Here is a 24,655-nt window from a genome sequence, read left to right on the forward strand (position 1 = left end):
TCAACACGGACAACCAGAACAAGCCGAACTCTGCCCAGAAATCCCCCGATGACGGGACACACCAGTGCCAGGGCTCTGTTGTAATCATGTGGCAGACAAGCAGCCATGTGTTGGGCACCGGGAATTGATGCTGAAGGAGGGTGACTGGGCTCCCTTGTAGTCTGCACCAGCAATGGGCTTCTGGGGGATTCTGGGAGCAGGGCCAAATCTGTGCTATGAAAAGAAATCATTTCACATATCCGAGACGCTGCAGAAGGCTGGAGTGTTCTCAGCAGCCTGGCCTTACGACCAGTTTTACCTGATTCACGCCAGCAGCAAAATCATCAAGGTCTGGAGAGGACCTCTCCAAGTGAGTGGGGACATGCAGCAAGGAGGAGAAAAGACAGTGTTCAGGCAGGAGCAGTTATTTGCCAGGACTGCTCAAGTTGATGCCAAACTGAAGCTAATAAAATAAAACACTAAGCTCAAGTTATTAAAATACATCTGTACGTATCTCCTAACGCAGCCCCCTCAAAGTGAGACTGGCAATCAGATGCTTGCGTTGCTTTCCCCACCAGCCCCCTCAGCTGCTGCTGCTGCAATTATCACACGTGGGTGCTCGGGGCCGCCGGCAGCCAGCCGAGCAGCGCTGGCAGCACGCAGGCTGCAGCGAGAGATAAAGCAGCGAGGCCCAAGACGGGGAGGAGTGTGTGCCTTGACTGCTGAAATCTCCCCCACCACGAAGCCAGTGTGCGTATACTCTCCAGCTCAGCCAGCATGGTGTAATTTATCCTTCGTAATAAAAAAAAAGGAAGAGGCTTGGAGAGGGAGGGAGAGGCGACAGCTTATTCTTTTTCAGGAAGTGCTTTTCCCCATGCTTGGCAGCCCAAAGCTGAACAGCTTTTGCTGTTTTGGACCTTGTGTTGAATCCACACAGGGGCCTCAACTTTGCAGCAGCTCTGGGTGACTGGAGCAGCACAAGGAGCAAAGAAATACCCGAGGCCAGTAGGCATCCAACATAGCTCAAATTTTAGCGTTAAAAAAATGGCAGATTCTTGAACAAGGCATCTGTGTGCCAGCAGGCTGGGGGATTAACTTCCCCCTTTCCCTCTTCCAACATATACAAAGGTAGATTATTATTAAAGTTGAGGCCTAGTGGCACATTGCAAAGGTTTGATCCGTGTCCTCAGCTCCTGACTCTTGGGCATCTTATGATCTGGAGGAACCTACCACTTCTTCAATTTCAGTGAGAACTGGCTGCTTTCAGCCACACAAGTCTCCCTGATGTGTTCCTGGTAGCACAAGATACTCAGCCCAGAGTGAGGATCTAAGGAGTCATTTCATGTCAAATCCTCATCCAGCCCAACGCAGTCCTTATGCACACATGCAGGTTCTAGACTTGTTGCAGAGCAACTGTTAATAAGTGAATGGCGACAGTGGGAGAGGGACTGGCCTTTAATTCTAACAAGTGGGCTGAAAAAGGCTGCTCTTGGTTGGGAAGCACTGATTTTCCTGAAGTTCTATTAAAACTGTGTTGTTGAACCCCAAATGGAACAGAAAGAAGCAAGAGGTCCTACCTGACCAGGCTGAGCTATGGCCAGAAAAAACAATCCCCAAATCCACAGGATTACCTTTTTTTTACCCACTTTATTTTAGTGTTTGGGCAGCAGAGACGGGGCATCAAGGGAGTCAAGGGAGGCCCAGTCCAGCTGGGTGACGCAGCGCTCATTGCCAAGTACCCTGTTGTCCCAGAGGAAAGCACCACGTTGCACGAAGTGATGCAGAGCTGCATATGGTCTCTCAGCTTCCCAGATTCAGTCTGTACCGTGGATGAGCCAAACCAGGTGGAAACAGATGGCCAGGAATCCAGTGCCCAGGAGATCCCCCAGGGCGGTGAGGTAGGGGATGGAGCAATTATCTGGATCCAGCTCCTTCCTCCACAGCAGGCGCACAATTAGGTCAGCCATGTAGAGCAGGATTCCCACCTGAGGAGAGGCAAGAGAGGCCCTGCTGTGAGGAAGCAAGAAGGTAATGCACAGCCTCCCTCAGCTCACAGCCAAAACCACACGGCCATAGCCAGGGTGCCAAAGCTACTGGGGATCGCCAGGAGGTAAGACCTTCCCCAGAAAACTGCTGCTTCTCTGCAGGATGGAGCTGCACTGGGATGGGTGTAGCTGGCTCAAACCCTTGGGCAGTGCCTGGCATCACCCATGGTGCCACAGCCCCTTGCTGTAGGCTGCAAGCATGGGGACCAGGCTTTAACTGCTCACCAGCACCACGTGGCCCAAAACGACAGCCTGGCCACACCAAAAGCATCTCCCAAAGGTACAGTTACCACTTCACACATCCTGAATGGGAGTGCTCCCATTCACTCCAATAGAAACAGGCCCACTGCCAATATGCAGGAAGCTCTAAAGGATAAGTTTGTAGCCAGATTTCTTCTCCTCATCCTTCTTTATTTTCCATCAGAAATTCAGATCACGTCTACTTTGTTTTTTCTAGGAGTCTCAGTGGACAACTGGAGTTCGAGGCAGTTTTTGCATCAAAGTTATACCAAGCAGCACTGACATGTTTAAAAAAAGAAAATAATTTCTTTTTTTTTTCATCTCAACAGTTTTAAAATCTTTGTTGTGATTTCTTTTAATTCCTATTTCATTCCTGATTCTGATAAACAGATGGAGGAAAAAAAATACTTCGGTTAAAGATTAAAGACTGTTTAGTTAATTGAATTAAGAAGTGAGAGAGAGTTTGCACCCCACATCTGTAGTCCCTCCATGGGAGACTGTAGCACAACAGGAACCAAAGCCAGAAATGGCATTTCTAAAGGTGAAAACAGCAACCTGGGTGGGAAGAGAGGGAGAAGGAGAGATGGGAAGCAAATTCATAACAGAATCACAGAAACTAAAGCTGGATGGTAACTCAAGAGTTTCATATAAACCATTCCTCTGCCTCAATACAAGATCAAATATGCCCACATCTTTCCTGAAGGTCGTTTGTTTAACCTATGCTAAACAACCCTCAAAGACGGAGATGTCAACTCTAAGCATTCTCATAGCATTTTTCCTGTTTGTTCTTGTTCTTCCCAAGGTCTAACATAAATCTGTCTTTTTGCATTTGAAACTCATCATTTTATGTTTCATCCCTAGTGACCACAGAGAAAATGTTATTCTGTCCCTTCTTACAGAAACTTGATAGTTTAAAGGCTATCAATCAGATTTTTCTCAAGCCTCTCTTCTTTGGACCTCAATCGTTCCTCTGAGGTCATGTTTCTAGGCCCCTGATCTTTCTCTCTGGTTCTCCTCCAGCTGACTCAAACCTCCCCCTCTCTTTCTTTCTGTGTTTCTTTATGAAGTATAATGGAAAGGAAGAAAGAACCAGGCTGAGTATATTCCCCTCTGCTGGCCTCCATGGGAATCTTTCAGGGCCAGTAGCATTGCTGGGATTCTGCTCTTTAGGCTGTCATTTATCCTGCATATTTACCTTCTTGGCTCTGGTTGAGGAGTTACCCCAATGCATAAAGAGAAGAATAAATAGTTTCCTTTACAACTGTGGCTGTGCCACCGGGCACAGGTTGTGCAAAGGTCAAGAAAAACTGATTGTTTACACACACAAGGAATTCACCCACAGACACGAGGTTGCTTGTAAGGCGAAGCGAGAAGTCAGCTACCTCACCCTGCAAATTAATGAATTGCTGAGTTAAAAGGGCAAGTGAAGTCAGAGCCTCTGTGAGTTCAAGCAACAGCCACATGCATTTCTGAGTGAGGCAACAAAGTCTACACGGCAGGCAAAACAGCGCAAGGGAAGAGGCAAAACAAATTGGATGAACTCCCATTGTCTACTCAGAACTTCTACTTTTGAAGACAAACTTCTCAGGCCTAGGTCTTCCCTTTGCTTTTAACCCATGTGGCCTTGCCCAGAGGGATCCCAGTGGGGAAACCTGCTGGCTGGGGTTCATAGCCTCTCACTTGCCCCTTACTGAGATGACCAGTGGCAGTCTAGAAATTCTTGGGTCTTAAAGACTCAAGGAGTGAACATGGCAAAACAAGGTATCACCTACAGCGAGAGGTATTTCCTTCACAAATGTGTCTCTGCACACTTCCAGCAGCTCAGTAGATGATGATAATTTGTTCCTAATCTCATGTCTGATCCCTCACTCATGCTTAAGGGCAGTCATGCTCATGTGGGAAACCAGACCCTGGCAATTTGGGTGAAGTATTACTGGACCCACAGAAGATAGGTGTTGCCTGGTTGGAAGCACACCTGAAATGACTGGAAATGTGGGCCGCTGCTGGAAGTTTTACTATGACTCCTGTTTATTAACAAAGACTGCTTTGTTTCCACGGTATCTGAGAGGTTCCTCTTGGATAAGAATTTGGGGTTTACCTGTAGCAAAGCAGCAACCAGATAGAACATCACAAAGGTGACGGACAGAGATGTGTGGCCTCCCCGCAGCAGACGGATGATGTAGAGGAACATGAGATGCCCTGGGATAACCAGGTAGAACAGGACTCGGGCTGACTTGGCATGCACTTCTGCAAGGACAGAGACAGAAACAGCAATGACAGCAGCTGCAGACGGTGTGGGGAGGACATTTTAATGCATAGACTTGGGGCTGTCCCCTCCCACCAACCACATTGCTAACACCTTTCGTAGATCGTGCAGCAATCTGGAGTATCTGCAGTATCAGCCCAGCAGCTTTGTCTAGCACTAGAATTATGTGCCAGAGAAGCGCACCATGCTGATCCACTCCACTTCTTCCAAACACTCCTCTCAGCTGCTCTCTTGCCTCCCACTGCTTCTCCTCTGCCGTGCTGCAACCCACTTTCCCAGTTTTCAATTTATTTTAGTGGGAACTCCCAAACTAGCAAGGGAAAATCAAGAGGAAAGTGCAATCTAAAAAGAAAACAGGTCTAAATCCAGTTTTGCTGGTGCTTTGGGTTATCCACTGCTGAAGATGGAGGAATTGCTGATTTTCAGCAAGGTTATGCTCTGTTCACCCCTCTGTCCACAAGTGATGGCTCTAGGATGGCCATAGTTAAAAAGACTTTCTATTAGATCAAAACTATGATTCCTTTTCAATTACTTTTTTTAGTGCTCCCTGAAGTCAAGTTTCTTTGCACACTAGTAAGCAAGTATACCACGAGATTTTTTTCAAGCTGCCCACTGCAAAGATGCTTCCTCTCTGATCTGAGTATCTTCCCTGTAAGGGGAAAATGGAGTTCTGCCTTTGAAACCCACCTAGTCCTTCACCAACCAGGCTTGATAAAGGAGCTATCTGTGATGAGAGGCCTTGAGACATGGACACCTAGGGTGCAAGGTCTACCTGATGAGAATACGGTGCATGGGTCAGGCCAATTCTGCCTCATCTCCTTTGGCAAAACTCCAGGCGTGCCGAAAAAGTGCAGGAATGTGGAAATACGGCTGGCCTGGATGGCAGCCAGGTTCCCTCCAACACCTATGAGGATAAAACACAGTAAACCTGTAAATCACCTCCACTGCAGCAGCAAACATCAGTCTAAAACATAGGCCACGGTGAGCTGTTCTGCATTCCCTTACAAGCTCACTGAGAGCAGAAGTGAGAGAAAGAGAAATCCTGATCTCACATGTCATGGTGATGCTGCTCTCTATTCACTCAGCAGAAACGGCTCTTAAAAATCAGGAAGGTTACAGCGATCATCTCTGAATACTCTATTGGAAACATTTTCTCCTGCTTCCCAGCACCAGCTGTAAATGCCACATGGCCTCCAAAGATGATATAACTGCACCTGGTTTGATGCAGTCTGTGAGCAACACCTGGAGAAAGCAGCACAGGCAATGGCAGATGCTGCTCATGGCCACTTCTTGGATTTACCCAGCCAGAGCATCATTACTGTTTAAAAGACAACAGACATCACAGAGAGTGAGTCTATGTCCGTCTGAAGACAACACACTTGTTAAAAGAGGAGGAATCATACTAGAAGGAATCAGAGCCCAAATATGTTAGGCAATTAAAAGGAAATTAATTCCTTCCAGACAGTTTAATTCTAACAAAAGCAGCTATGTGTTCCAGCAGAAAACAGAGGGATGATGATCTCTGGAGCAAATCTCCACCATCCTGAGTATTTGCAGGGTAGAAACGCCACAGAAAACAGTGAGCTAGGCCCTACAGGCTTCTCACAGTTTCCCTTCCTCGAAGAAGGAAATGTTTCATCACTAAATGTGAGATTTGCCAAAGCACAATCAATGGGAAAATCCTAAGACTAGCTCAACATAGCTTAAGATAGGAGCTTTCTGAATTGTGCACTGCCACACTTTGTAGGACTGTGTTACCCTGTACACGCAAAGCAAGGAGCTACCTGTGCAAACACACAGAGCACTGCGTAACTCTGCCACCAGCTCTGCCAAACAGGTCAACTGCCCCTACAGACTGAAGTCTGGGTCAACCATTGTTCAACTGAATTGCTCATGACGTGCTTTCCTAATCAGGCTCTTCGTCTAACCATGCTGGAAAGAGTTTGCCAGCAAGGTGGCTGTCTTTATGTAGATCCACTAAGGTGACAGCTGGGTGATGCCCTCTGACACTGCAAGAGTACACCATGCTTTGAGGATGGCACGAGGTCAAGCCTGCCCTAGGAACAGAGGTTTCCCCTTGAATGGGCCTGGCCTGCAAGAACATTACGATAGCAGAAAAATAACCCAGTGAATCCTCAGAGATGCCAGGATTCCCATCAGTTTGTACTGGTATGTGTGTGTATAAAAGTACTGCGAGGCTTCAACAAATTTAACTACATATTCAAAAGATGTTAAGATATATATAACAAATCCCTATATATAAGATCTTTTTATATATACACACATATATAATCAATACATTATTTTATATATACACACGTATATAACCGATACGCTAATCTTTATCAACAATCTGTATAGGGGATGATCGCACAGCTCAAATCACTGAATGGAGAGACAGGGAAATTGATTTATTGTTACATCCTTAGTAGGTTTGATGTTACGAAAGCAAAGGTGTCAACATAGCTCCCAGAGACAGCTATCATGCTGTTAACCTTTCCCACAGCTCTGCAAGTATTTTTCAACTCTGCCTGCTATTTTGCTTCAGAGACACTTTAAGATAAGAGTAAGCAAGGATGTAATGGGGACCAGTAGCTTCACTTCCACGGGAACAGGGACTTGAACACAGACCTCTGTGTAGGGGTAACAGTGGATACCACAACGCTCGGGGAGGAGGAGGTATAAATAAAAGCATGCATATAACTCCCCATCCAACCTACCATTAATCACAGGTGTGAAAACTGCCATGCCTTCAAAGTGTGCGGCAGTTATGGTTTTGTCCAAGATGAGCCCACCAATGCTGTTAAAAAAAGGACATACACTGAGGGTGGATCAAGCTCTTTCCCCAAGGCAATTTCTACACTGTGAGAAGAGCACACCAAGATGAGTTACTGCTTCCTCCCCATTGCAAGGGTTGGACTATTCACCATTTACTACTTTTATAGCTCAGTTTTCATTAATAGATAGCCTTGCAGTTTTTGTTAATGGCATGATGAGATTAGGAAGGCACCCTCTAGCAAAACTGACAGCAGCCAGGAAAGCTTTACCACCCCCCTCAAAACTTTTGCTACAGTTCTATACTGGTTTTAGCAGGTTTTTTTAAGTCTCTCCCACATCTCAGCTGGGTCTGAAAGATGTAGCATGGGGAACGAACGACATGTCTTCTGTCTTTACAGTACACCAGTCTTCTATCTTTACAGCTGGGTAAAAATGAAGTTGAAGCCTGACTATGTGACAGTCATGATCTCCCTTTTTGGTTTCCTGGATTACACCCACATGGTACATGGATGTGCAAGTGAGACTTAAAACAATGTGCTTTTTCTAGTCGTTTGGGAGTTCCTTATCTGGTATCTCACAGCCTGTTGGAAGGCCAGTAATGACCAAGAAGCACTGGACAAACACCCTTCTGCTGCCCCTCCCAGCTTTACTTTCAGTAGCTTTTTAAATGAGCATGAGGTCTCACTGCAACGTGCATGCATGTGCGGGCTCAGAAGTGGTTCCTTGATTTACCTGCTGATGCCCATTGCAGTGATGATCGGCTGCCACCCACATTTCAGGACTTCGGCAAGGGAAGGATTTTGCTTGGCGATAGCAGCCCAGAGAGGGATCGTGAGAATGAAGGCAGTGCATATGAGAGGAGCAAGGTATTTCATATCTGGCAAGGAAAAAAAATAATCTTGAAATAAATGCCCATGGCCTCACACGTTGCCAAAATTATACTGCATGAAGTCAGGAAGAAAGGCAGCTCTCTCTCAGACTGAGTTATGTTAGCAGGAAAATCACATAAACCAAGATACTCCCCAACCAACCACCTAACTCCACCACAGAAATCCATAATTAATCCCTGAAACTCACTGCTAGAGGATATTGTTTGAAAATCAGCAGGATTCAATGCAAGTTATGTTTGAGGATGAGCAAGTCTCCAATTCCATCTCCAACTAAGCAAGACAAAATTTCTGCCTTCAGGGTACAAATCGAACAGCAGGGCAAGGAGGAAACTCCTGTGTGCAAGCTGTATCACTTATGAGACACCTAAAACAAGAGGTAATAGGTACTTTTGGTGGCAAACTAGTCAAATTGCTGAGCAGCTGGCCTGCTCTACAGGAAAACATGCTCTCTTGTATGTAGAAGCCAGTCAGTCCCAGGGTTTCTTTCATGCCTGCTTACATGTGCTTCCACTAGGTGTTTTTTCTGCTTGGTAGGGGCATAACCTTGAAGTGATCTTTACAAGCAAAGAACTAAAAAATAAATAGATGTGCAGCACTAAAAGAAAATAAACATGACTCAGAAGTATGAGAAACACCTTCAAGCAATGGGGATGATGCCAACCCTTTCGATGCAAAAACGCTTCTTCCACAAAGCTTCCCATCTGGTATCTGTGTTGGGGCCAAAGCCAGTGGGTTGTAACATAGGTTTTGCAGGTAATCTGGGAGATGAAGTAGGCTCAAAGTGTGTAGTTTTCCAAATGCCATTGCTGGGGCCTCGGGCTCTCTGGATGAGAAAGCACTGCTGTGATCATCTTCCACAAATCAAGGGCTCTTACACAAAGGTGCACTCTTTACGTGTGGCTGTAGCACTGAAATGCGACCACTCCTGGGGTGTAAGTAGCTGCTGTTCTATCAGTGCACTTTACTACCTGGAGTCATTTTGGACAGATGGGTGGTCTGACAGACTTGGCTGCTGTATTGCATCTCCTACCCACACCCCTTGTTATTTTGAGCAATTAATTCCTCCTTAAATAATGCAGACAGAGCACTGGTGTCTATCAAACCTTATCAAAGCCCACAGAAAGGCTCTTGGTAGGATAAATGGACTTCAGTTTCCACATTCCAGTTCTGCCACATTCCCTCACCTACAGTCCATAAGTAAGCTGAAACCCCTTGGCACAGTTTGCATCTCCATTATGCAGGACTGGGAAGGACCAGGGTTGATTCTAAAATAAATTGAAAATCTTCATTGGTAAAAGGGTATTCTGCAGAAGAAGGTGGCACACAGTACTCTGATCTCCACTGAGTCACCCGTATTTCTGAAGTAGACATTTTGTTAAGTCCTAGAAGTTGTCACAGCATGACCTGTCCCTTACTACATGCTGGGGAGGGAAACTGATTTACTCAACAGTGCATCCTGTCTGCTTCGTTTCATGCTGCCAATGACTAGGTGTCTGTGGGCTGAGTATCTTCCATCTCAAGTGGCTATTTAAATTACTCTGAAAACATCACAAATGCTCTCTGGTCACAAACACAGAGGTTATCAGGTTGTTCCACCATGTGCTCCCTGGGAGATATTATCAGAGGCGTAGCAGTTGAAAGACAAAGTCGCTTTACAGAGGCAGGTGTGATGGCATAATGGAAAAAGCCTATTAAAAAAATGCACCTCCAAAGTTCAAGGAGGACTGAACAGAAGTGATCATTGGGCCTCTCCCTGCAACATGCACTCGCTCCTTCGTTTCCTCATTTGCTGGCATATGGAACGAGAGAAGAGCTGCCTTGCTGCTTCTGCTCACAGTCTGAAGCAAGTTTGGGTGTCAGATGGTGGCGAGTTTGCTGATTTTTTTATTTTCCTGTTTCAGTGCTAGGTTAGGCTCATGGCAAATAGCCTAGCACTTTACAAGCAACACTTAGACCTACATCACCAAGTCGTAACACGTTTTGGGCTTTTCAGTGTCAACAGGTGCCCCAGTCTCCCATAGCCACAACTCCTGCCCAGAGCCTCACGCATAAAACAATGCAGCACTGCCTCCCTCTTTCCAATTGGATAATATCTTGTCCATCCACGACTCTCCACATGGGAAGATACAAGAATATTTTACAAATGCCAAAACCCTGAAATTGTTTTTCGAGGAAGAATCTGCTATTACCCATGCACAGAAAGTTATGCTTGGCTAGTGATAGATGCAGGAACAGAGTCAGTGTCACATGTCAACTTTCTGTTCCAAAGCTATGCAATACATATTGGTCATTTCTTTGACAAATCCCAGTTGTGTTTCTTAGGCTCTACCTTCCTGTTTGCTACTAAAAGAGAGCCTGAAAAAAGCACCTTTGTATCCCAGAGGCATGACAGCCTCCATTCTGAAACATGCCAGAAACGGGTACACACCCTGAAATAATTTCACAAGGATTCATCCCTTTCTTGCTGAGCTGCAAAACCCTGCTACACACTGTACCTCTGTATTTGAAGAGTATACTGCCGATTCCTGCCAGCAGGCAAAGGGTTATCAAGTCTCCAAGGCATGCTGCTATGGGTGTGGCGATATTGTCTGGATTGATCCTAAATTTCCTTGCTCCGATGATAACGCCAATCATCACCAGACCTAGAGAAGACACAGAGTGAGCATCAGAGAATGTATCCTGCTGCGTTTCAGCTAAGAGCTGCTGCTCGGGTCCCCAGAGGGATGCAGGCTCTGGGAAAAGCAAGATGCAGATTGTCTGTAGCGGTACCACACAGCTGGAGATTGGATATCCCCAGGAATTTGTCCTCTTGCTTTCACCAACGTGAAGGGCATAACTCTGCCCTTTTGAACTGCACCAAAGGCCCAGAGGCACCCAGGCAAATTCCAGGGATCAAAGGAGAAACCAGCAGGCAGCCCAAATGCAGCTCCCCTCCTGAGCAGTCTAATCTTTGCTGCCTTGAAGCAGGACCAGGCACAAACACACTCACAGATAAGCACACAGCAGGCATGCAGCAGCCTCGTGGCGCCACTCCTTGCTCTGGATTCCACAGCACAAAGATATTTTCCATATTAGACCAAAAGTTCTCTGAGTTTGAACCACCAAGAAGCAACGAGCTTCCTTACAGTAGCCTGAATTAGCCTTTCGGTCCAGCCAGCAGACTAAGCCCTCATGTCCCAAAGTCTTTGGGGGTTGCTTTAATTTGTACGAGGTGGATGTAGATGCTGTGAGCAGCTACAGAGTAAGGGGTTATGGAGGTGGCCCAAATCACCTCTTTTCCCTGTCCTCTGAGCTGCGCCCGGCAAATTCAGCTGCTTTTCAGCATTGTAGAAGGCAAGTTTTGTTTGCACAGCTAAGTTCACAAGCACAAACCCCAGACCCTGATGAACGCGTGGGAATGTCTCAGCCATCAGATCTCTCACAGGCCTGTGGAAGAGCCACCTGGAATAAACCCTGCCTGGCTAGTCTCCACTGCTGTGTGACTAGCAAGGGCAGCCTTGAGACAAGACACGTGACATCTGTTCAAACTCATTCCGTAGCTGACAGGATGCACCAAAGGAAGCCTGAGAAATGGTCGTTGCCTTCAGCTCACAACCTCTCTGTGCCTGTTTGCGCAGGCCCATCAAAGCTGAGCGTGCACAAGAGCATCGTCTCTCCTCTAAGAAATGCCACGTGTGCAACTTCCCTGATACAACATCCCTTAATACAGAAACACATCCTCGCACAACACGACATTCTCCACAAAAGCCCTCGCAGACACCCATGCTCTCGTCTCCACAGCACAGCTCATGCTGCTTCCCTCCCTGGTCACAAAAACAGCAGCTTCCCTCTGTGCCCACCCACACACAGGCCCTCTGTGACCACATCCAGGGAAGAAACTACTGCTAGCTGAAAGTCTGCAATGGTAAAGCTGCAAAGCCTCGCTGCATCACACCAAGCAGGGAGATTGAAGGGAAGAGCTTAATGAAAGCTGGGTTGCTGTTTTTCTCTTTTAACAACTGCCTCATCCCATGTTTTTCATCAAAGGCATCTACAATCACCCTTTGACTCCAGCCTCAGGGTATGCACTTGCTCTAAACTTGTCCCTTTCCTTTAGAAAACTTGCTGTGTCCAGCTCTGGCAGCTCCCACCATTCAGGGTGTCATGCTGCCCTCGTATGGCAGACCTACAAACTGATCATCTTGAGGACACGGAGCAGCTCCTGCCTGTCCATCCCATCGCACTTTCCTTACGCGGGGAATAGCCAGGGGAGTGGGCTGCTTGGCTCAGAGCCCACAGCTGGCACAGCTGGCCACAATCCTCCGCAGGGTACTGGGTGACTCCACATCGAGTGTGGTCTGCAGTTGTCTACCAACAGGCTCTCAATATCCTGCTTAGGCCACTGCCTCAAGTCATTCTTCCCTAGAAAACGTAGACACCTAATGTCTGTGTGTGTACATCCACAGGTAGCACATGGCATTTTTTTGCACATCAGGTGAAGTGGGGCATTTTGATTGCTGCTCTGGATGCTGAGAGTCAGGCAAACAACAGCTCCTGGGAGAAGAGAAGCAAAGACAGGATACGGAGGGGATGAAAGCAAGACACAGGACTAATGGTCCCGCCATCCCTTCTCCCTGTGCCAGACCAAAGGAGTGTCAGCTGGGCCTCCCCAGCAGAAGGGACAGGTTTTTTTCTGTGGCTGAGCGCTGCATATTTGATCTGAGGAGTCAAAACAACTCACCAAGACAAAATGCAGCTATGAAGGCCGTGGTCACACTGCTGGCACACAGCAAGAGAGCCTCGCGTGGGTCCACAGAGCTCTTGGATATGCCTCCCAGGGCCAGAGCAAGAAGAGCAGCCAGAAATCCCATCACAGTGGCCTGGACCTGGGGGCCAAAAGACAGCTGGTGAGCAATCATCTGCATCCAGTCCCAGGCAGCCCTGGCTCCGTGCTTCCGTGGCATTTCCACACAGCTAAGCCTTGCAGAGATGCTGACTGCTTATTCATTTAAGCAGCATCCCTGTAAGGCTCCACTATGTTAAAAAAAAAATAAAAATCCTCACAAAGTTTGGAGAAAAATTCTGGAGGCCTGCAAAGGGCAGATAACATTTCTACAAAGGACACTGAGTCCATCAGCAAAGGAATAGACCTGGTCAACACAAAAATGGGCTCCCCATCAACACAGCACTCCTAGCAAGCCGAAAGCTGTAGCAGGAGATAAGGGAAAGCACACAGACACATGTTGCAAGCCCTGTGGCCTTGCCATATGCAACCTCTAGGCTGGTTGCTGGATTTTAACAAGCAGAAAGAGCTCCAAGAGTCACATTTCTCCCATCTCTCCCCTCCTGCCCAAGGCTGATCCCAAACATTGCCAGTAAACGACAGGCTTTATCTATCAGCTATTGTGAAACAGGGATTGTGTCGCAGTTCCCCCTACAAAAAGAGTTTTTTTCATTATTTCAGTCTGCCCACAAAGGCAAGGAATGTCTAGATGTGTTTTTCAGCTAAACTACAAGTTCTGGGGCCACATAGAGCTTTATTAGAGGACAAGTTCTGGCTCTGCTTAGCTCTGTTGAGAATACCTGCCCCAAATCAACAACTCAGGATTCAGCATTGTTGGGAACAGATGCTTTAGGGCTGCAGCACAGCAAGAGAAAAGGGCCTTTTCCCTTTCCCCGTTGAAGTGACTCACCTGGATAAGGGCTAAATTGCAGGTGGCCATTTTCCATTTCTTCTGGGCATCATCCATCTGTCCAGTGTTAGCCTAGGAGCCAAAAGAGAGGTGGAGAGGCATAGCAGAGCACCACCTAAAGGTGGAGTGGGTGCATCCACCATGCCCTGCACAGACCAAAAGCTGAACAAATTAAACCATTTTTCTTCTTTTGTTGCTCTGTTAAGCTCTGATTTATCCTGAGACATGCAATACAAAACGAAACTGCATAGGGAGACAGGAAAAATCAAATCCAGAGTAGCAAAAGCTGCTTCAGGTCCCAAGAAGCCTTGGTCTGCATCCCATAGGGTAGGATTGCTGGGAAGCCCAGATCAAGGATCAATATCCACAGAAAAACAATCCAATACTGAAGCTGACAGCTGTGGAGCTCTGGGTTTGTCTCCTTCATGTGTCACAGGGCCCCAAATATGAGCAACTGGCCACCCAGGGATTAATTCACCTTCACAGTGCAGATGGAGATTCTCTGTTCCAGTTAGAAAAGGAGGGCAAGCACATTATTTTAACACTCACACACCACTAGTTTCTTCTTAGCAGAAAAGAGCATGTCTCATACACACAGTGTGGTTAGATAAAAGCAGAATCTCCTGATGCCTCCTGTTAATCCCCTCCCTCCCCCACACACCCCATCACCACCTTGTTAACACTCACAGCAGTAGAGAGCCTGGATGCCAGCGTCATCTCAAGATTACCCTTCAAACCAACCAAGGCAGGAACCAGGATGAAAAATTCTGTAATTGTCTGAAACACGTCCCAGTGCTGAAAGAAAACAAAGCCAACAACATCAGTTTGTGATGCTTACCAGTGGACTGGTTGCTTCAAAGAGGAGCTGTTGCTTCAAAGAGGAGCAGGTTCCCACCTCACCACTGGCTCTACAGATGTCTGCTGTGCACAAGGGGGCAGTTGCTGCCCAGGGCCGGTTGCATTTTGGGCGTGAACTTAGCAATTTTCAGCTTGCAATACTCTTTTTGATCTCACACACAGCAAAGCACTATCCGAATAGGGATAGTGCCCTCTCCTGAGGGCAGGAGAAGATTTTGGAAGGCCACAAACTGAAGTGTGCCTTTAGCATTAGCCAAGAACAACATGACAAGTAACTAGAATTCATAAGCCAAATGACATACAGCATGCACTCCATCCTTTGTACTGACACTAGATACAGGAACGCCTACTGCTATCCAGACTCATAAGAATAAACACACAGATCTGGAAACAATCCAACAACAAAAGCCATGTCTGTATATTTTTTACCAAGCTTCTAACTAAGCATCTAAGACTGGTGGTGGGAGGGAAGGAGATTTTTGATTCTCTTCTCCACAGGCAGTTCCTAAATCTTGCTGTTACCAAGTATGCTCCCAGCATAGCTGGAAAAAGCATTTTGAATTAAGCTATCTCATAAGCCCTCACTGCTGGGCCAATATCTCAATTGTCATTGCTCCTCTGAAGCTGAACTGTACAAAGCCATACAATCAACTGCAATACTAGAAATTATCTAAAACCTCAAGGAACTTTGTTGATGAACACATCTTCTCCAATTTATCTACCATACAGTGCCTTGGAACATCATTCATTCACCCTCTGTGCACTCAAGGACGTTGGCAAAGTCCCACTGTAGCCAGAGAGGCTCACGTCAAGATGAAATCACAAAACGGAGCAGCTCACTGTCAAATAAAACCAACTAGCCCAATGTCTAAGAGCAGAATAGAAGAAACAAAGAGCAGCTGCCATGAGTCAGACCAAAGGTCCATCTAACTTAGCCTCATCCCCACCAGCAGTCAAATTCAGATGTATGAGAACCTACAAGTATGACTAAACAGGGTAATTCTCCCATGTACTTTTCAGCCTACAACTATCTGTCACAGGGTACAGAGCTGGTGGCATTTTTCTGCATGCTAATCCACGCCCAAAGGATTTCTTTCAGGTACCATCCCACGTCCCCGATCCAACACGTGCCATCCTGCGTCAGAAACGTCTATAGGTCAGTTACACGTCATGTGAAGGACCACTTGTCCATTTTAATTCTAAGTTGTCACTGACTAGTATCATATGAGAGGCCAAAATTGGGGCACTAGAGGACAAAATGAACAACAGATCCCTGCCCACCTTCTCCACATCCACTGGGATTCTATACACCCGAAAATCCAGGAGGTTGAGCAGACTCGGTAAATGTCAACATATTCAGCTATCAGCCTGTCGGGAAATACAGACAGGGTGTAACGGCACGGTGTTTTGCTCTGGCTGTGCCCTGGGAAGCTGTGGGAAGCCGGTGGCATGGCTGTCTGCTGGGAAGATGCCAGAGCTTCCTTCTGAGTTAGGATGAACAGAGGTTGGGCTGAGCCAGGCCTGAGCACGTGGTGCAAGACACCACTCAGAGGTACAGATAACAGGCAAAACATTATTATCAATATAAAAAGGCACATTTCCTGGCAGTGGTGACCTGGAAACAGGCGTGTTTCAAAATGTAAATAACTGTAAATAACAGTCAACGTGAGAATAGTCACCTTATTTGACACACTACAATTTTGTTTGAATCTATTAACGTGGAACTTAAATACATGAGCAAACCTAGGACCAGACATCTCTTTCAAAGATCCAAATCCTCCCCTTTCTTTTCTCTTTGATTAAGAATAAAGATCCAAACACATATTTGCCACCTTCAAAAGAGAGAAAAGACTTCAAAATCACAGCATAAAAAAGCCCCTATAACTTAAAATACAGACATTCATATTTAAGATCTTGCATATTTTTCACATAAAAAGACATATAAATAAAAAGCAACATAAAAAACTCAACTGTCTGCATTTTCTTTGCATGTCACCTTTGGGAAATATGACTTTGTTAAATCAATGTAAGCTCTAATCCTCGAGTTCATGAAGGATTTTGCAGATCTCAAGTCATTTTAAGAGAAGCTTCAGCATAAGAGGCAGGATTTTTTTGGGACTCTGCCTTACACATAATTACATTGAAAAGCTTTGACCAATTATCAAAGAATCATGCAAGTGTACTAATAAAAACAGCTGACTTAATTGCCTCCATTTGAAGTCTCATTAGTGACTCACCAAGAGCCTAAGGACAGATTCATAATGATCTATACCACAGTGGCCAGGACTCCATTCTGTTGGATTGCAGAAATACAGAATAAGCAGATGATCTCTGTGCCATTGCCTGGCAGGACTGTCAGCTGGAGGAGCAGGTGAGTGTGGCAGGTTAGAGCTGTTCAGGCAAGGGCCTGCCTGAATGAATACCGCTGCATTAAGTCTAGAAGGAGCAGTATTGCGAACCCACACAGGGACACCGAGCCAGGAAGAGACTCCTTCCCACTTCACATCTTGGCCCTAAAGCTCAGCTCTGAAGAAACTTGGTTACCAGTGCAGCTGGTCTCAACGCCAGCTCAAGGGGTCCCACAGAGGAAGAGTGGCCGTGATATACTGAGACAGTCTCTCCAGCTGCACTCCAGCCCTGCTGCCCCTCCTTACACCGTCCTCACAGATCCAACCATGTCCTGTTATGTCTCTGGGCCATCTCTCCTCCCACGGAAGCAGCTAAGAAACCTCAGAGGTTTTCCACTGCCCTGAACAAGTCAAAAGAAAGATCAGAAGATAAAATGCAAGCCAATTCAAAAACCTTTTCAATGCTAACTATCTCACAGGCTCTCATCAAAAAGAAGCAGGAACATCTTACATCTATGACTTTTATTTGGAGCATGTCCACTGCAGTGCTGTGGAAGGAGAGAATGCAAAGGAAGCTTTACTTCTGAATTCTCTGGTTTGAAATCTGATTATCCAGCTTCAACCTGATTCTTCACCTTACTGTAAAAGATGGCAGGATCCTGCAAGGTCTCCAGCAACACCAGTCAGCCCAAATATCAACCAGCTGGCCAAGGATCACTGGAGCAGAGGCGGAAATGACCAGCAAGAAAAGATCTGTGCCATGGTATCCTGCACAGGGACTGCATGGTCTGCACAACCAAGAAGAGAAAATGGCAAATGGCTATTTCTTTGAGCGTCCTTTTATTACAGACACTCAGAGAATTGGAGTCAACTGAGCCACACAAATCTCTCCTGGTGATTTTTTTTTTTTTTTAAACAGAAACGTGAACAGTTCTTGGCTTCACCCCAGGACAAATGAGAAACTTCTAAAATCCTGAAAAGTTTGATAGGAGAGAAACAAGCAATTTCTGCTTTGTCCTCTTCTTTACAAAAACATCAGCTCTGCAAATGAGAGAGCCAGCTGGACTCTCAGCACAGAACCACATTATTTAAAAATATTATGTGGGTAACAAAACAAGGGCAGCACCATTAAACTCACACGTACGCTCTAGATACCAGCCTTGAGCTTGCCCATACATCTCCCTGCCACAGGCATAGAGTTTCTTAACCATGTTTTGCAGTGACTGTAAGTAGGGCAAAGCATTCCTCAGATCATCCCCTGAAAAATGGACATATCACAGACTTCCGGACTAGAAAATGATGTAGTTTCAGTAGTGTGAGCTCTCATGATTACCAATATGAGTCTTATGGTACCTGGCCTCAAGCAAACAAACTTAGTCTCAGCTTTTAGTTGGACAGGACAATGGGTTTCTAGCTCTCACACTTGCAGGAAGAAAAGCTGAAAATAAGCAGATCAAAGGCATAGAAGAATAATTCAAACCTTTAAAGGCTAAGATCACTGGATTTTCCCAGCTACTGGTTTTGGTTTTAGACATGGGGTTGTTGATACATAGCAGCTTACCTCACTAACATCTCTTCTATGCACTAGCTCCATCCTCTGGGAGCTGAATCCACTGACTGATGGCTTCTATTTCAACACAGTTAGAAGCACCTTCACCAAAAAACACACTTCGTATTACTGTGTTTCATGCATGATCCCATTTTAAAAAAGTCTAGTGAACAGAGCTCAGAGAGTCGCGGTCAGTGGGCCAGTCTAGTTGGAGCCTGTGGCTAGTGGTGTCCCGCCAGAGGTTGCTACTGAGTCCAATCCTACCCAATATATTCATCAAGGACCTGAATAAAGAGACAGTGTACCTTCAGCAAGTTTGTTGATGATACAAAACTGGGCAGTGTGGCCAGCACGCCAGAAGGCTGTGCTACCATCCAGGGTGACCCAGACAGGCTGGAGAGCTGGCCGGGGAGAAACCTCATGAAATTCAATAAGGACAAGTGTTGAGTACTGCATCTAGGGAAGAACAACCTCATGCATCAACACAGGTTGGGGGCTGACCTGTTGGAGAGCAGCTCTGGGGAAAACGACATGTGAGTCCTGGTGGACAACAGGCTGACCATGAGCCAGCCTGTCTCTTCACATGTCTCTTCACCATGTCTCTTCACAGCCAAGAAGGCCAATGGCATCCTGGGATGCATTAAGAGGAGTGTGGCCAGCAGGTCGAGGGAGGTTCTTGCCCCCCTCTACTCTGTGATGGTGAGACCTCACCTGGAGTACTGTGTCCAGTTCCAGGCTCCACAGTTCTACTGGAGCAGTGCAGAGCCACTAAAATGATGAGGGGCCTGGAGCATCTATCGTATGACGAAAGGCTGAGAGAGCTGGGTCTCTTTAGCTTGGAGAATCATAGAATTGTATCAGCTGGAAGAAACCTAGAAGATCATCGGGTCCAGCCTTTTTCCTAGCCCTATCAACCTACTAAACAATTCCCCCCAATACAACATCCACCCGTCTCTTAAACACCTCCAAGGATGGTGACTCAACCACCTCCCTGGGCAGAAGAGGAGGCTGAGGGGGGAATCTCATCAATGCTTATAAATATCTAAAGGGTGGGTATCAGGAGGATGAGGCCAGACTTTTGTCAGTGGTATCCAGTGACAGGACAAGGGAAAATGGTCACCAACTGAAAAATGGGAGGTTCCATGGAAACGTAAGGAAAAACTTTTTCAATGTGAGGGTGATGGAGCACTGGCACAGGCTGCCCAAAGATGTTGTGGAGTCTCCTTCTCTGGAGACATTCAAAACTTGACTGGACGCGTTCCTGTGTGACCTACTCCAGGGAATGCTGCTCTAGCAGGAAGGCTGGACTAGATCATCTTCACAGGTCCCTTCCAACCCCAAGCATTCTGTGAAACACACAAAATGTCGACTGCACTCTGGTATTGAAAGGGCATGTGCAACACATATATATACATTGCTTACGTTTTCCATTAGTTTGGACACACATTTCTGAACAGACTCCAGTTCTTAGCAAGCACACTGAATTTCTTTTAAACAAAAACCTACTCACCTGTCAAGGGTCTGGAGTGGGTAGGTACTATGTCTTTATCCTCCTCTGGGATAAGTGCTAACTATTATAACATCTTGGGTAGTTTAAGAACTTCTGTAATGCTGCAAGACAGGTCTGTGCCTAAGCACAGCACAAGGTGGAGACAACAAACACAGCACAGCAACAGTGTGTGTCGCTCCAGTTAACCCTTCTTCGATAGTCCTCATATTCCCTTTAATTCAACTTCTCTGCCACCTTTGTTTTTTTCCAAGGCAAGAAAAAACAGCACAGTATTGTCTTTCCAAACACTCAAGTATCCATATTTAGCTCCTGCTGTGGTAACTAATGCCAGAGAAGCCAATGTACTGCGGTGAGCTCAGTGCAGGATATATGCTTGGGAAACTCTGCCAGCCTTTTGATTTGTAAATCCACTGGCATGAGATGCCCAAACTAGATCAAATATTGCATTTCTATTTGTGCCACTGGCAGAAAGGAAAGATAGATTTGATAGATCCTGGTCGTGGGCACAACAGTGTAAATTCAGCAGCACTCTTTGGAAATCAATGGAAGTTACTCTAAATTTACACCCACGTCAGATTCTAGCCAAGAAGCACTCGGTTGTAGGCAATGCTAATGTTTCTATGCTGGCATGCCTCTCATCACAGTATCTAAATGCCTTCTAGACCAAAGATTACATTAGGTTGTTTGCAAAGAACTGAAAGCGTAAACTTGCCTCTAAGTGAGGCAGGTAGTTAATAACAACCCTGACCTATATCTCCTTATCAGCAAGTTTTGCAGGAAAGGAATAGTATCATGCAAGAGGGGAATACGCTGCATACTGATCCCAGTTGCTTCACAGCAGTCATCACTGAAGCATTTAGCTAGATACAGTGAAGAAAGCACCCCGTCTAACGCACCAAGGGCAGTGTCAGGCAGCCTGTCAGAAAGCCATGATCCCACTTTACAAGGACACCATGTATTCACCTAAAGAAGACAGACAGCATCTCTCTAGCTGTCCATCTAGGGCCACACACATTAAAAATGAAAATGCACAAACACTCAAGTCAGTGCATTAGCCCACCCTCTTGTTATAAAGTTGCCTAACCACATGTACCTACCTGAACAACATCCATCACTAGGCCAGCAGCCGCCATGCCCAAGCCAGCCAGAAGGAGTGGCACAAAAACATGGAAGGCAATGGCCCACGAAGTCTCTGGAATAAATCCACTTTCTGACCTGGTAAACTTGCATTTGAAACCTCTGAGTTTCTTGCCATAGAAGCACAGGTCAAATTCTAACTGGGTGAACACCATAGTTAAACACTGCTACCCCACGCTCAGAGAGGCAAAGGCGGGGAGATCAGGGTATCATACAGATCCTCCTCATAGCTCTCTTCAAAGTCAAAAGAAATGTTTTTCTTCAAACTACAGCAATGATGTCAAGTTGCTTTGGCTTCTCCATCTAGGCGCATGTGCAGAGGGTTGCAGCAAGGGTATCCAGGGTATCCTCCAAAATTCATCCAGTTGGAGTGAGTCCAGGTGGCAGCAAGCTTGATGGGTGGTGTTTCTCTGATTTATATCCAGAGGGGAATTAAAAAAGAGAAAATAAGATTGCGGATATGTCTGTGGATGAATAGAAATGAGCCCACACCCCATTCAAGCTCCCACCACCTCAGTAAAAACCAGTAAGACCTGCTCAGGCTACAGCACTGAAAGAGTGACAGGTCATGCAAGAATCCCTCAGCGTGCTCAAACGAACTAGCGTCCTTTCTCCTCAGGTTACATTTCTTGTCAGACTGCGGCTCGCCTTTGATACGATAGTTTAATATGTAAGCCTGCTGTGAACCAGCCCTAGTTCCCTCACTCTCACCATAAGCAACGTTGAACTTTTCTTACTGTCCCAAGGCGGAGGAGGTGGGGAGTTAACAACCAGGTTCCGTTTTGTTCTCCTTCAAGGTGAAGAAAGGTCAAGCAAAACATGAGTCCACTTTTCTCACAGCTGACGGTGTTACGCAGGTCTCATCCTGAGGCAAGTGACACAGCTAAGCCAGCTGGTGAGAGAAGATCTAGACCTCTGGTCCTCTCCATGGTCTCCACAGGACTTAACGACTGGTCTACGATAGCTATACCTTTGAATGACTGGCTTTCAGTGGAAAAAAAATAAATAAATCCACAGAACCAGCCAATAAGCTTCAAAAGCGAACACCCTTATCTGCTGTCATCACTTCAACTTTCTGCTAGTTTGCAAAGGCCAAGATAAGAGTCATAGCCCATGCTTATTTAAGGTAGCTCCGTAATCGTGCTGCACCACAGGCAAGAGAGTGAAAGGGTGAATGTTTCCGTGGCATGTTGTGAGCTGATCTCTCTTCCTGTTCCACAGTGAAACACGTCGCTTTTGTGTACTCCCAGGAAGATACTGTCTGTGAGAGAGGGGGGTCTCAGCCCAGAGTCTCCATGGGCCAAGAGCTGACACAAGATCAAGAACAAGAGCCGTATCGTAGCCACATACAGCCAAAAAATGTGTATCCTGCTCAGTGAAGACTTCTGCTCAAATTCACGCATGCGGGGAAGGAAGTCAGAGTATTCTACTTGGGTTCCTTTCTAATAATTAATTTGAGCAAGCTAACTGTGTTAGAGAGTCAGAAAACACAGTTTTTAGGACTGGTTTAGTACATTGGCAACTGAGTTTTTCACAATCTAACTATAGGTTCAAATCCAGCCAGGCCCCAGTGAAGGCAAAAAAGCGAAAGCAAGTTATCAGTGGTAAATACAAAAGATACAGGCTTCTGGATCCATTTCAAATTGAACATTTAAATTGCATTGCCTTACACAGAGTTTCTGTACTAATCAACCTCTTCTCTGACACTGTCTGCAGAAAGACATAGAGATTAATGACTTATGGACTCTGGCCCTATGACAGGGGCCCCAGCTTGAAGCTAAATGCATTGGCAGGGTTGGACAGAACAAGACATGTTTTTGCCTTGCAAGCAAATAGCGAAGTGAGGAAGCACTCAGGCATTTGGACAACACGTTTGATTTGGTCAAAAAACACAAAGACGACCTGGCCGAGATGGCACAGCAGATCTTCCTGCAAGCATGGCATGGTGGAAAACAAGCCCTAGCTAGAGGCAGGAGACTCTGTCCTTTGCTGCTTTCCAGGTTGGTATTTCAGCACATCCCCCAAAGCCTTCCCCACTCCCAGCTGGGAGTGGAACTTGCCATGCATGTGTGTCTCCTCCACCTAACAATGGTCTGGTTAGCTGAAAGCTAACAAAAGAGTATATTTCTGCTAATCCAAGCAGGGAAAAAAGGTGACAATAGCTGGAAGAGAGGGGTTAACAAAAACTGTAATAACCACACATGACCCAATCTCTTTATACCAGCCCGGAACTGAGAAGTGACAGCACAAAGGCCTGGTTCTGGTTAGAAACTCACAGAGGCTTCAAGGAAATAAAGAACAGCTTCTGGACAACTATCGCAGGTTCTCAAAGGTCTGAAAATGTGCATACCTAGTTCCATAGGCCACTATATCTGCCAAGTAGATTGCTGACAGGCAGAAATGTTAATATAAAGCAAATATTAATGAGCCTGGATGACTCAAATACCATTAAAAACACAGTAGCAACACATCCTGCACTAAAGCATCAGCCTGGCAGGGTTTATGAGTTCATCACGCTTTGCCTCTGTTTCTAAGCAAGCACCATAAAAAGCCGTCAGCCGATGAATCAGTATGCAGAGAAGGTAATTGGAGGTAAACTGCTGCCCTTCTCTGCACACAAACACACTGCATCCCTGTGCCTGCAAACTAACCAATAGGGAAGCATTGCCCTGAAGGAGTCAAAGCAGAAACAGCCTTGCCCCTGAGCTAAGGTCTCCATCCACTGCCACAGCACAACAACAGAACAGAAAGATGACAAGCACTAAAGAGCACAGCTTCAAACGTACCTCACCATCGCTGCAAAGAAGGGCCTGGGATACCAGTGAGTTCTCCCACAACATGGCAGCCTTAGCAACAGACGGTGCTATTGTGACTTCTTAGACTCATAGAAGGATGATGCTTTCCACAGAATCACAACACGTCAGGGGTTGGAAGGGACCTCAGCAGATCATTTAGTCCAACCCCCCCCGCCAAAGCATGATCACCTAGAAAAGGTCACACAGGAACATGTCCAGGCAAGTTTTAAAAGTCTCCAGAGAAGGAGACTCCACAACCTCTCTGGGCAGCCTGTGCCAGGGCTCTGTCACCCTCACAGTGAAAAAGTTTTTCCTTCTGTTTACGTGGAACCTCTTGTGCTCCAGCTTGCATGAGTTGCCCTTTGTCTACGTTGCAGCCCTTGGAGCACTACCACTCCTGATTCTGCTAGTTCTCTGTCAGACCATGTTGCGTGGTTTTGCTTCTTATCTTGCTCCTCTCCTCTGCACTTTAGGAAAGGGCAGAGAGGAGAGTTCATGGGGAGAGACTGATAGCAAGCAGATGGAGAGCGCTTGGGTCCCAAAGCCTTGCAGTATCTCCTGCTCTCCCACAGAAGTAGCAGCAGGGGC

At 46.2% G+C, this 24,655-nt stretch overlaps 1 protein-coding gene across 1 annotated transcript; it reads right to left on the reverse strand.

Annotated features, from left to right (window-relative positions):
* Positions 1-1,793: 1,793 nt before the first annotated feature.
* Positions 1,794-21,427, reverse strand: SLC41A3 (solute carrier family 41, member 3). Its single transcript, XM_009874673.1, has 10 exons — positions 21,233-21,427; positions 14,558-14,665; positions 13,871-13,942; positions 12,919-13,063; positions 10,694-10,840; positions 8,041-8,185; positions 7,251-7,330; positions 5,303-5,434; positions 4,363-4,511; positions 1,794-1,964 (listed from the first exon to the last, which is right to left on the reverse strand). Exons 1-10 carry the CDS (start codon positions 21,425-21,427, stop codon positions 1,794-1,796), a joined length of 1,344 nt encoding a protein of 447 aa, XP_009872975.1.
* Positions 21,428-24,655: the final 3,228 nt, after the last annotated feature.

The sequence above is a fragment of the Apaloderma vittatum genome, unplaced genomic scaffold, assembly GCF_000703405.1.
Source record: "Apaloderma vittatum isolate BGI_N311 unplaced genomic scaffold, ASM70340v1 scaffold7538, whole genome shotgun sequence".
NCBI lineage: Eukaryota > Metazoa > Chordata > Aves > Trogoniformes > Trogonidae > Apaloderma > Apaloderma vittatum.